Raw genomic sequence first — 13819 nt, forward strand, 5'->3', positions numbered from 1 at the left:
GACGAAATACAGGGTTAGAGTCTTTAAAAGTACCATAGCTGTACTACCAACATATATTTGATATTAATTCAGGGAAAGTACTTACCTTACTCTAGTGTAAAACCAGTGACAGCAAATAATGAAATACAACACAAATTAGAAAATGCCTTTCAATGCATGCAGCACTGTGACTAGTCATAAAAGCCTGATGAGGTTTAGAGGCAATATAGGACTTTTCATCTCTTTTGAAAATAAAAATTGAACAAATTATTTTCTGATTTTTAAAATCAACATTTATATTTTCTATAAAAATTCATCATGCAATTTTTTTTAGAAACATAGTAAAAGACAGTCTTAAAAGCACATACTAAATTTGGCATAAATCTTGTGAATACAAAGATAATGCCCTAACATTTTAATTGTTCCTTTTCTTTATTACAAATATTTTTAATAATCTTCAGTGAAATGTTTCAAAACGTTGCTTTCTGCTAAAGAAATGAAGCAAATGAAAATGTTTTCCCACTTGAATATGTTTTGTTATGGCTAGAAGATATAATTTATATTTGAATATTGCAAAAAAGCATAAAAATTCTTTGCAACAAATGCAACACAAAATCCAAATCATTTGTGCCAAAAATGTAAGATTATCTCGACAATGAATAGCATGAAGTGATGGTTTATGGAGGGATTATTTCTGTGATTATTATTGCAAAGTTAAACACACAAACACACAAGAATGGGGCCATATCCTACATTTCTTGCACAACTAAAATTCCCAAGGATGTCACTGGGAGTTTTGGGTGCTTAAAGAATGAAGGATCAGACCCTTAGTTTGCAGTTTATTCCCCTTCAGTTCTGAATGCATTTGATCAGAGCTCACTATTTCTTTGTAAGTTATTAAGGGCCCACTCTGTTTACAAAGAAATGGCTTTTCAAGAAGCACATGCAAAAAAGGTGTGTGGTTTTATTGTGCAGCAGACAGACTGTGAATTATATGTAGAGAAAAACTGAAGTGCAAATGCAATGCAGAGCTGGACGCAGGCCGTTTTTAGGGTAGAGGTACGTGGGCACAGAATAAGCATTCTTCTTGTAGGAGTGGAAGGTGGGGGATGGGAGGTGAGGGAGAATTACTTTTTTATCCTAAGAAGGGCCACATTCATTGATCATGTAAGGAATCTGCCCAAAACTTTCTTCAAAAGTGCAAAGAGAAAGTATGCTGTATTAACAAATGAATCAAAAGCAAACTTGGTTTAAAGGGACAAGATGACTTGATAGCAGTTTCACCCCCACTTTATAGGTCCACCACTATTAAAATAGTTTGACAAATTATTAGCTGGCAAGATCATACCAATATATACTATATTCATAATAGCTTCTATATTCACTCTGAGCACTATTTGCAGCTGCATTACAGGATTAGGAATATTTCTGTTATATTAATTGAATGATTCAAAGAAGTATTACAGATAGGCCCTTGTTTCCAGCCTTCCTTATTGCACACACAGGTTTTGCATGTGCAAATTAACTGCCGTTCTAAATATTGGCATATTTGTTTGTGCAATCTATCTTGGGAGAAGAAAAAAAAATTGCTTTCACAAAAGGAGAGGCTAAACTTCTGGAAATGTAGCCCATACCATGTCACAGGCTAGTGGTATGTTTGTGTTATCAGAATCAGGAGTAAATCAGAATGAACAATATATAATAATCCTCTTTATAACTCAGTTATAAACTATGTTCTGGATGCTAAATTGGCATGGAGCCTCAGGAGAAAATTAATTTTAAATATTTGGAGGGATGAGAAGAGCCAAAGCATCAACATAGACATTTTAAGGTCATGTAAGTATAAAAATATTCATAAATGTAACTCTAGAAACTGCTCTATTTCTAAGGGATTAAGTGGCCACTAGAGGGCACTGTAGGAGGGAGTAGGGAACATTGGTAAGTTGCTGGAAAGCAGAATCAGACCTGCACTCTTGCTTCCAATGAGTCCCTACTGACCACAATATCCCTGGAGGTGCCACTACTCCCAGCCTTCCCTCTATGTCCCTCACTCATCTTGAAGGTGGGAATCTTCAGGGGACAGGGAGTGCATACCAGCAGCAGATGCTGGTGGTGAGGAGAAGCTGGCATGGAACCTACAGTCGTTCAGTGCATGTAGGCCAAATGGCAGTGATTAGAGGTGGGCTGGAAGAATCTGGCTGTCTGCATGCTTAGGGAGGAAAAGTAGTGAAAGCAAGGGAGGTTTAGAGAGAGGAGACGGGGAGTTGTGGTAAGAAGGGGGCACCTCAGTACAGAATGCTGAGAAGTTTAGAGAAACAAGATGGGTGAGGTAATATCTTTTATTGGACCAACTTCTGTTGGCAAGAGAGACAAGCTGACCTGAAGGACCTGAAGAAGAGCTTTGCATGGCTCGAAAGCTGGTCCAATAAAAGACATTACCTCACCCAACTTGTCCCTGTAATATTCTGGGGCCAACATGGCTATGACTGCATTCCAGGAGAAGAAGTATTGTCATCCTCAGCAGCCTAAGGATTAAGATGCTTACTAAGATACTTTTATAGCTTTAAAACAGTTTGAATTTAATAACTTAAGATCCAGATACTTAGGTCTCACTGAGTCACATCCAGTGCAGAACATGGGGCAGGAGTCAGAGATTACTTAATCCTTCCTTTGTGCTCCCCTAGTCCTGTGGAAAGCTAAGTACTGTTTCTGTTCCTGACATCAAGCTCTAACCCACACTGGCTACAATGGCCCTCCTGTGGCTTTGGCCATTCTGCTAGCACAGGACTGCTGGAGTTCAAGGTGCTCTGGTCATGGTCTCAATTCTCCAACATGCCTCCTGTTCTGGACAAGGAATATGGTGCATATAGCTTGAATAGCCTGCTCTACACCAGCAAGAGAGTTCCCTATGCAAGAGGAATCCTGGGTGGCTTTCCAGCCCCTTTGTGCCATGGCAGAACAAAGGAGTTGGACTGGGAGATGAGGAGCTGGTCTTTAATTTGCAGCCCTCAACCCCCTGCCAGAGAAAAAGGAATACAAAGTATGATCATAGTATGGTTTAATATTATGGCTGGAGTAGTAAGGTTTATAATCAGATGGTGTATATAGTGTTTATACCATCTCCCCCTGGGATGTTTGAGATGTATGTGGGAGCCCCTCAATACACATTGACAACATGGATGACTAGATTTTTAAAATGAAAAATCAGGACATCTGTCTCCTGGGGGTAGAGCAAAAGAAGGCAGGGGAGAGGATGATTTTGGTGCGGGGCATGGAGGTGTACACAGAATGGTGAGAGAGAAGAGTGTGTCCATTCCTTGATTTGTGCCTCAGCCATGCAATGCCTCTCCCTCTCCTTCACCACACTGTGCCTCTGGCTCTATGTGTTGAGGAGGGGTAGTTTGAAAACTTGAGCAAGAGGGGACTCCCTGGGAGGTCTCCTTGGGAGCAGGACAGGTTGTCAACATATGACAGGCCTGGCCAGGGCTAGTCCTTGAGGTGCACTCAGCTGGCCTGTGAACACTGTCACCAGCTCAGCTAACTGGTGTCTCTTTCAGGTGGCCAGTCTGCAGGGGTTACAAAAATGGGGCGAAACTCAAATTGTATTAAACAGACAGGGACCATCAGAGAGGCCCTGAAAACAGGGATATTCCTGGTTTTCTGGGACATATAGTCACCCTTCATATGAATCATTAGTTATTTGCTGACTAATACTCACATAATACCCTCCCAGAAAACACTAGTAAGGGGACTGGGGTGGGGTGGAAAATTATGAGAAGATTGCCTCTTGGCGTTTTTCTTGGATCAATCCATTGTGGAGGTAGGTTTTGTTCCCTTGCAGAGTGGGCAGCGATTCTGTGCCCATAATCCATGGATCAATACAGGACGCAACTCTACCACTCCCTGTGGTTTCCTGACAACTTAGCTCCAGTGGATGCCCCTGGCATGGGGTATTTTTGTGTGCAGAATTTAGTTTGTAAAGCCAAATTACGAGATGACATAGATGGTGGTGTAAGTGACAAGTTGAGATGGAAAGGCAGGGCTGTAGCAGGACAAGCAATCTATGGAGAAGTGGACGAAGGTTTAGGGTAAAGCTGCTCCTCCATTACTTTTAATTAAAATATTTTATTTAACCCTTTCAGAAATAAAATACAGCATAAAATTGCACCTTTTGGTTGGTACAGCTCTGCCCCTCTACCTCCTTGGCATATGCTACCCCAATTAATGCTTGCTTATGCTGATTTATTGACAAATAACTTACACCACCATGTTCTGGGGCTGTGAATCTGACCCAGCATATCAACTTTCCTATGCTTCCAGGACCCATTTTCTTCCTTATCCTCTCTCTTTTTCTCTCAGTTATTGAAAATCCCAAGGAAACTCAGATATTACAAACAGTATATGTCTAGAGAATCAAGGAGAATTAAGAATTAAAGATAAACTGCGTTCATAATACGAATTGTGATGCTTAATGTGTGGATGTAAGACCATCCAGCATTAATAGTAATAATTAACATTTATATAGAGCTTTTCATCTATTCTTCTTGAAGCACTTTACAAAAGTGATTATGTATCATTATCCTCATTTTGAAAACGGGGGAACTGAGGTGCAGAGAGGTAAAGTGACCAGCCCAAGATGACATAGTGAGGTACCAGCAGAGCTAGGAAGACAACCCAGGTCTCCCAGCACCTAATCCTGTAACTTGTATCCATTGCATGTTATTGCCTCTCCCCCTTCTAAGCAAGAATTGGGATTTTGAGTGTTCTGAGTTTGTGTTATAGCTGAATGTTATTTAAAAGAAATTATTATTATGTAATGTAGAGAATATTCAGATTAACTACAGTTCTAACCAGTGCAGGTACAGGGAGATACAAAGAGGTCAGAACTAATTAACTACTAATTAGTACCTGCCATATGTGCCACTGTGTATCATTTTTAAATTCCTGAGAGCAGCATATCTTACAGTATTGTGATTAGCAGGGTTTTTGATTCTACATCTGGCCTTTTACTAACTACTGCTATAGCTCTGTATGTACCAATATCTGCTGTGGAAGTAAACAGTTTATTTGTAATGGTCTGTCTACCTTGAGAGATTGTGAGCTAAATTCTGACAGGCATATAGGAGCTCACCTGAAAACCTATATCCAATATCCAATGCAGGGAGCAAAGGTTGTTCTCTCTGTTCTGGCTTTGCCCAAAACTCAGAGAGAGCCCTCAAAAAGTCCTCAACAGGAGCAATGGGGAATGGTCTGCATATCTAATTCCACTTTTGGACAAAGCAGATATACTATTCCTACAGTACATTTTCTATTGCTTTCTCCAGTCTAGTTTTAAAGTTTCTCAAGTGATGGGGCTTCCACTACTTTTCTTGGGTGACTCTCCTATAGCATGATAGATCACATTGTCAGAGAGGTTCTCCTGGTATTCAGCCTAAATTTTCTTCTTCCAAATTCTATCTCATTTTTCCTAATTATACTCAATTTCAATATAATCAATGTTTAGATTGCTTACATTTTTTCTCAACTGCTTTTCTCCTTTTTTTTCAACTTAAAAAAAAAACACACCTTAAAGCAGAGAGAAGTGGGAATGTTGCATAAGCATCTGTACCTTTCCTCAGCTCAAACACTGCCCTAAATAATTAGCCTGGGTGTTTACATCCTTAGTTATTGGGAGATGCCAAGAACCATGTCCATCCCTCTGTTCCTTCAAACTTAAGGTTAATGTTATGAAGGCAGAGCCCAGCAACGTGTGTAAAAGCAGTGGAGCGCATACAGCTAATTAGTGTTGGGGCCAGTATGGCTTTTGTTTGGGGTTGATATGAATGCCATGCAAGCTGGTGCGCCTCAGTGGAAAGCAGAACAGGGCTAACTAGAGATCAAGTAATCCAATTTGCTACCGTTACAAAACAATACTTGTGGTGCCTCTACTAGTTTGAATTTAAAGACAGAAACCTCATCTTTATAATTACTAAATCTGGATGTTATCCAAATCTAATTTCTATGCTGATTTTTTAAAGTTTTTTCAATAAAAATGAACATTTGAACCTATCTATCGGGAAGACACGCTTCTCTCTGCCAACCACTGTCAGCGATGAGTCCCAGCCCGTCAAGGCACTAGCATTTCAGCTCTACTGGAACTAAATTGTTAAAAAAAAAGCAGATAATCTCTCTGTGATGTAATACAGTAAAAACGGGTTAATATTGAGAGTGAGACCCATTTTATTAATGGGGAAATCAATATGGTGAAGACACTTTACTTGGTAAAATCTTGACGGGGGATGAATATAGAGCTCGGATCATAGGAACCTGATATAGTGAACCCTGTTTCTGAACAGTATCCTTCTTACTAAAAAAAGGAAATGAATACGGCATTAGTTGCTAATGCAATTTTTCAGAGCCTGATTCAACAACATTACTCTGTACAAAGAGCAATACAATAGACTATTTTGTATCTTTGAAAGGATGTAAATCAACTTTATATGGCAGCATAGTTGCTGAACACACACATCTTTTCAGATATCACATCATAAAATATTTCAAAGACCTTGATGATTTATATGAATACACCAATATTTAAAGATGCTAAAGTCCATGCTTTCCCTTCTGCATTTCTCCATGATGCACAATATGCTCCCCTAGTCTGTAACTTTATTTCCTGGTTGCCTTAAATACTGACCTTTGCAGTCAGTGGAGAACATAAGCAAAGAATGATTTTCAGAGAACATTTCTTACTGAGTTTAACATTCATGCCATGCTTTTGGAGATGGAGATGTTATGAGGTGAATCTGATACTCACAGGACGACTTCTACATGGTCCAAAGCCCACTGATCATGACCTGTTCCATTGTGACGGGGCTGCCACCAGCGCAGTAAGACTCCTTTCATTCGTGCCTCCCTATGGTTGCAAATAGAAGTACCAGCTAGACCTCCATACTAAGAAGGACCCTTTCCAGCCTGCCTATCCACCCCCAAAAATACTTAAAGTAAAACCAAAATATTATCCATGTGCTCCTAAACCACAATATACAGCATTCATAAAAAATTAAGGGGAAACAATATAAATACTTTTCACTTAAACTGAATTGATCCAGGAAACAAAAACAAGGTTTTGATGGCTTATTCTTTTATATTTTAAATTTAAGGTAAAGAGTTTGCACTTATTTTAATTATATCAAAGGACTGCAGGCTATGTTTTTAATTATAGCTATAATTATCATCCTTTTCCTCCACATTCCCTTATCTCCTCTCTTTTCCCGCACAGATTCCTTCCTGCAGGAAATGTATAGTATGCATTTAGAAGTAATGTAGTATGATTGGGTACTTACAGCGGAACATTGTAAGACACTCTTTGGGCTTGTATAAAGTCCTTTGGCTGATGTTGTGCTATTACTTGCCATGTAATTCCATTATTTACACTGTACTGGAGTAGAACTGCCTTGTCCACAGTATTAGGATCACTCAGGTTGGTATTGCAACTCTCTGTTTGTGAAATGCTTCCAATTTGTAAAACAAACATTATTTTGCTGTAAAACACAGGGAACAATGATTTTTAATGTATGCAATGTGTTAAAGTAGGAGTGAAAACATTGCCAACTTGTAATTATCCTTTTTTAAAAATACAGAACTTCAAGAATAATTACTATTCGCAAACAAATAAACTGCTGTAATATCTGTAAAACACAACCCCTTTTCTCAGTAATAATATGCTTTTTAACAGTTTTCTGTTTAAGTATAATTTTAACATCCATCTGTGTAATTGGAGGCAATCAATCCATGATTACAATGTAACTGCTCAAAAGTGAGGTGTATCAACAATGCCAAAAAGTCAAATAGGAACATGTACAAAAAAATAAAAAGGGAAAAAACAAAGGACAAACAACAATAAGTGCCTTCTAAATCCTTGTTTAGGTACCGAAATAAGAAGTTAAAAGCTTAACTTTATGGATAATATTTTGGCAAATTTGTGGAAAGGGCCTAATCTTAATTTTGCCTTTTACAATTGGCCTCAGTGATAAATAGCATCCTGTAAGCATTCCTTCTATTAAGTACCAACCTTGACAGATTTCATTTTGTACTCTATAGCCAGAGAAACAGCAGAAATGAAAAAGGTATTCTTGTTAGCTGGTAGGTGAATGTAATTGTAGTTTACCAGTAATACCGGAAGTGGGTCTGTAATTACTGTTAGCATCCTCACTCACTAACGGTCCAAACAGTCTGGTGTCCAGTCTCTGCCAATAGCCTCATCTTCAGTGGTGGCTGCATATACAGTGCTCTCTTGGGTGTGCTAAAACCATCTGACCTTTCCAGCCAACAGTCACTTCCTATTCTCTAATAAACTCCCAGCTGACAGTTGCTAAACATTTTGCTGCTGAAAGGTGTATGCCAACCTGGTAGAGCCATCCTTGTTCATCGTTATCATTAGAACCCTACATGCCATTTCATTTTTATGAATAGTTCTGTCATGAGCAGTTAAGGTGTTTTTTCAAATTAATAGTAAAGTGTTGTTACCTTGCTCGGGTGAGATCCAGAGGTTTTGTAATAGCTTGCCTTATTTGACATCCGTTAAAGTACAGTGAATCTCCATGAGCATATGGTGCCAGCTGTCCACATCCATTCCCTATAACTCCACCCTGAATAGTTTCCCAGTTTATTTCAGTGACTCTTTCAGATTCAAAGTTATCTTTAATGTAACTGGGAAGATCATGGCTGAAAACAGAGCAGTCATCACCTAAAAAGGACAAGGCAAAGTTATAATACAGACAAGTATCGAAACATCGAGAAAAAATGACTGAATTCAATTGCAGATTCAACTTGTAGTTACTGCCACAGGCAGGGCCCTGTGTATAATATGACTGCACAGTGGCATACATTGCTTCCTAATTGCAGATTATGCTCAAACTGTTGTATAACTGTGCATGAGAATCTAAGATTTCATTTAAAAAAATAAGGGCATGATTCTCTTCTCATTTACCGCAGTGTAACTACATTGACTCCAGTAGGATTTGCACAGTAACAGGGAGAGGAAAATCAGGACCTAAGTCTCTAGTCTTCCTGTTTGCAATGAAAACCTTCAAAATGTGAACCTAGTGTAAACCAATGCAGAGATGTCTGCCTAAATCTGCAGCAGGCTTGAAACAATTGCTTTAATGGAAATATCTCTAAGATAGCCAGGATTCAATGTTATGGGGCTCAATCCTGCAAGGTGGTGAGCAATCTGGCCCTGATCCAACAAAACACTTAAGCAGTTTAGTGGGACCACTCATGGACTTATAAGCACACGCTTAATTGATTCGATGGCTCAGGACCCAAGTGCTGTACTTGCAGGACTGAACTCTTACAGGTCAAAATAAAAAACTTGAATACAAACTGGAAGCCTGTGTACTCTGTGAAACGAACACAGGTGTAACATGGTCTCTGTGTGGAGTAACAGAGTAAGCAGCCAGCCACATTCTGCACTTGGTGAGGTCTGAGTGGCCTTTAAGTGTAGCTCCACATAGAATAAATTACAAGTATCAGGGGGTAAGGTGCCACCAGACTCTTTGTTGTTAGAATAAATTACAGTAATTCAATCTGGAGGTAAAAAAGGGCAGGGATAGCTCTTATTCAAAGGTGAAAAGTCTTTCTATTTATGAATTTATATCTTGTCACTTGTTACTGAGGCACTCCAGTGCTAAGTTAGTATGTTTGGCTGTGTCTCTATTTTATTTGTTTCATTTTGAGCCAGATTAACATATATACATACATACATACAGATATATACATATAAAGGAATATAAGAAATAAAACCTTGGTATCTTTCATCACAAATGCAAATGGCTCCAGTAGTGCAATATCCATGACCACTGCAGAGTTTAGGGCATGCTTCTCCAATGTACACATGATCTATTGCCCAGCTTTGCTTCTCTGTTTCCTCTCCTTTTTGAATCCACCTGAACTGAGTTGCACTACAAATACCAAACAACACAATATCAGATTATGTTGCAGACAGCACTTCAACATTTCTGTACAGAAACATTCAACCATATGGACAAAAGTTGAAACAGAAAAAAAGCATAGTAAGAACATTTTGGGGTGAGGCACAGAGGAGACTGAAGTGACTTGCTCAATGTCACACAGCGAAAGAGCTCATAGAATAGTACCCAGAAGTCCAGGCTCCCAGTTCCCAGCTTTCACCAGAGGGCCACACCGCGCTAAAGACCAGCACACTTTATTCCATTGAAGTGGAATTTTATATTGATAGGCCTCATCCTGCAAACATTTACTACTCATTCTAGGGCACACTTCTGTAAGTAGTCCCACTGCCTTCAGTTAAGCAGCTTTAGGATGAAATAGATAGCAGACTCTGGCTAGTCTACACTCTGAGATGGGACTGTGATTCCCCTACTTGTGTACACATGCTTGTGCTAGCTCACATCAAGTAGCACGGTAGCACAGGTATCGACAGTGGAGGTATGGCTTAGCTGTGCTGAGTACGTATCTACCGGTTTCAATGAGGTTTGATCTCTGCTCTGCCTCCGCTGCTGCTACCCTTTCTACTGCTATTTATACTTGCGCTAGCTCGATGAGACCCAGTGCAAATATGTGTACACAACCAGGGGAATCACACCCCAGCTTGTGCCATAGACAGAGCCTCTGGCTAAGATCTTCAAAAATAGAAGTTACGCTCCGAAATGCACACTTAGACACTTTTGTGATTTTCAAAAGCTTTGTGAACCCAACAACTCCTAGGAAGACAAACTGGAGCTGTTGAGTGCTCAGCACTTTCAAAAATCAGTTGCCAGGATATGGGTTTAGAAGCCTAATTTCAGATTTCTATTTCTGAAAATACTGCCCTGGGTCTAAAGCAGCAGTTCTCAAACTGTGGGTCCAGACCCCCTTTGAATGGGGTCGCCAGGGCTGGCTTGGACTTCCTGGGGCTCGGGGCCAAAGCCCGAGCCCCACTGCCAAAGGCCAAAGCCGGAGGGCTTCGGCCCTGGGCGGCCGGGCTCAAGTTGCAGGCCCCCTGCTTGGGGCTGAAGCCCTTGAGCTTCAGCTTTGGCCCCCTTGCTCAGAGCGATGAGGCTGGAGCTTTGGCCCCCCAACCTGGGGTAGTGGGGCTCAGGCGGGCTCAGGCTTCTGTCCCCCCTCCTGGGGTCGTGAAGTAATGTTTGTTGTCAAAAGCGGGTCATGGTGCAATGAAGTTTGAGAACCCCTGGTCTAAAGATTTACATTGGTCTACAATTATAAATCCCAACCTGGAAAACACTTACTACCAATAATAGTGCTTGCTAACATTACTACCCCGATTGGCTTCAATGGACTACTCAAAGTAATAAGTATTTGCAGGATGAGGCCTTATGATTGTGTCACAATGGCAATCTTTAGCCTGAATGTCATTACTATTTAATCCTTGGCAGTAGCAGTTTTTATTAAAGAAAAGCAATCCCAAAGGTGTCCATTATGTATCATTTCCAAGTCCAGACAAAAAAGAGACACTTTAAATTCACCAGTTGTTCCATACTAACAGTGCCAGCTAGACAGATGAAGTTTGATATCTCCAAAGTGAGCTGACCTTTTGGTAACCTACCTGGAGGAGACATGATCAGGCAGCTGGATAGTTATTCTTTTCCATGCGGAGCTGTTGACAGAGTTATAGATGGTAGCTTCATGGAATTGAAATGGGGAGCAGCCAATGCTATTAGATGAGGAAGGAAGACATTGCGTCTGGACAAGTTGCCATGAATCTGTCCTGTAGGAAGCAAAGAAAATATGTTGTTAGAACAACTGAAAATAATAATGAAAGGGAAGTTAGCAACCTACTAGAGGTCATGGCAATATTTCTTTAAAAAAAAACACAAATGGTCTTCAGCAATAATTTCCATGCAATGTAATCACAAATAGAGTGTGAAAGTCTACAAACTTTGTGTAGCCATGGTAATCTCCCACAGGGTGGAAATGCTGTGATACATCTGTGCAGGTAAGAGGATTTGGGAAGCAGAGACCAGGAGCCCCTGTGACCTGGTATTATAGGTTATGACTGGGAATTCTTTTCCTTAGTCCTTTCCTTTAGAGGTCAGAGAAGAGCCCTTTTATACTGGCTTTGCTCCATGGTCTTGTTTTCACGCAAAAGGCATCTAAGTTCAAAATAGAGCCCCACTTTTTGAAGTAATTAATATATCCTATTATACTACATTGCAGGAGACAATGTCACCAGTTAAACCACAAATTAACATCACATGACTTCTAGTACAGCATAGCTTTAGCCCAAAATTTATAGTCCAGTATCAGAGTATGACATACTAAAACAAGAGATACTTTGAAGACATTTGTGTGTGTGTGTGTGTGTGTGTGTGTGTGTGTGTGTGTGTACCAGCAATATGCTCATTAGATTTAACAGGTACAGTGTCATTGGTCTTGCAATGTCCTGGGGTAAATTATCGAGAGAGCTTACCTGGTATCCTTAGTGTATTCCAGCATTACAGAGTGCAGGTCACCGCAAGAAGTTGCCTCACAGCCAACCACAATCTGAAACACAAATAAAATGTGTCAGTTACTGCTAGATCAGGGAGATCAAAAGGACATTTAATGTAATACATAATGAACTGTCAGTTGTCCTTTCTTTCTAAAGATACAGAATTAGAAGACTGCAAACTTAGATCTAAAAACCCCCACACCACAACAAAAACACACTTTAACCAAAGTGTGCACCACTTCAAACATTGCTGCCTTTGTGGATCTTTGCATAAGACTGGAAATATGAATAATGACATCAGGGCCTTTTTATACCATGTAACCTGAGACTAGTGTCCACCTTTTGTATTCTAATGTACAATAATAGAAAGGGAAGTGCCATTCTAGGTACTAGAGCTTAGAATGCATTTGGAACTGGGAGCAAGGATTTTCAACACCAGGTGCCTAACATTAGGCTCCTAAATCATGTAGACACTTAAATGAATAGTTAGATTTTAAAAGTTCTGGGCATCCTGCAGCTCTTATGAAAGTCAATGTAAACTGCTGGATGCTCAGAACTTTAGAAAGTCAGGTCACTTATTTAAGGCCTAAATATGGATTTAAGAACTTAACTTTAGGTAACTGTTTATGAAAATCTTGTCCTGCACAGTTTGGGGTATACTCAGGTTAATCAGATTAAATCATTTAAAAAGGCTTTGCAAACAGAAATATGCCCTATGTCTGAGGAAATAAACAGATGACTCATCTTGACATTATGTGATGCTCAAGTTCAGAGACTTCAATACACTAGACATATTACTGAATGGCTAACAAACAGAAACATCTGAATTTGAGCAGCTTCAAAACCTGTGCCCTCACTGCAGCTATACAGGAGAACTGAATCCTTACTTTAGAAATAAAATCTGTAGCAGTAAGGAGGGCACAGAAAATATAGGAAAGTCAGGAGCAAAATTTAGCCAAGGGAAGCTAACTTAATAATATGAACGTACCATTTCCTCTGGATCAACGCAGATCACACCCACTAAAATCTAAGTAAAAGATGGCTGATTGGGTAAGCTGACCACCTGTGAAGCTGATATACAAGGCGTTTCTACACCGTTTGTATACAATAGTAACAGTAGGTGAAATTCATTCCTGGGGTAATTTCATAGGTGGTGGATTGTGTGTGTGGGTCAAATGCTGTGAGGGAATGGATTACAGACATTGAATCTAAGATCAGGTCTACACTACCACTTATGTTGATCTAACTTACGTAGCTCAGGGGTATGAAAATGCCTCACCCCAACCCGAGCGATGGAAGTTTCGTGCTATCCACACCAGCACTATGTCGGTGGGAGATGCTCTCCTGCCAACATAGCCTCCACTTCTTGCCGAGGTGGAGTAATAATGT

General features: G+C 40.0%; 1 protein-coding gene across 2 annotated transcripts in view; it reads right to left on the minus strand.

Moving 5' to 3' along the window:
* Positions 1–13819, minus strand: part of RELN (reelin) — a 438814-nt gene that overhangs the window by 8125 nt on the left and 416870 nt on the right. The window contains exons 58-64 of one of the 2 annotated variants that reach the window (XM_034766139.1): positions 12410–12483; positions 11546–11707; positions 9766–9923; positions 8488–8707; positions 7305–7502; positions 6776–6874; positions 86–91 (exon numbers count right to left, since the gene is read on the minus strand). In XM_034766139.1, the coding sequence (XP_034622030.1) occupies positions 86–91; positions 6776–6874; positions 7305–7502; positions 8488–8707; positions 9766–9923; positions 11546–11707; positions 12410–12483 (917 nt within the window). The remainder of the gene's footprint in view (positions 1–85; positions 92–6775; positions 6875–7304; positions 7503–8487; positions 8708–9765; positions 9924–11545; positions 11708–12409; positions 12484–13819) is intronic. The other variant, XM_034766147.1, reaches the window with a different exon arrangement.

This window comes from Trachemys scripta, chromosome 1, assembly GCF_013100865.1.
Source record: "Trachemys scripta elegans isolate TJP31775 chromosome 1, CAS_Tse_1.0, whole genome shotgun sequence".
NCBI classification, from domain to species: domain Eukaryota; kingdom Metazoa; phylum Chordata; order Testudines; family Emydidae; genus Trachemys; species Trachemys scripta.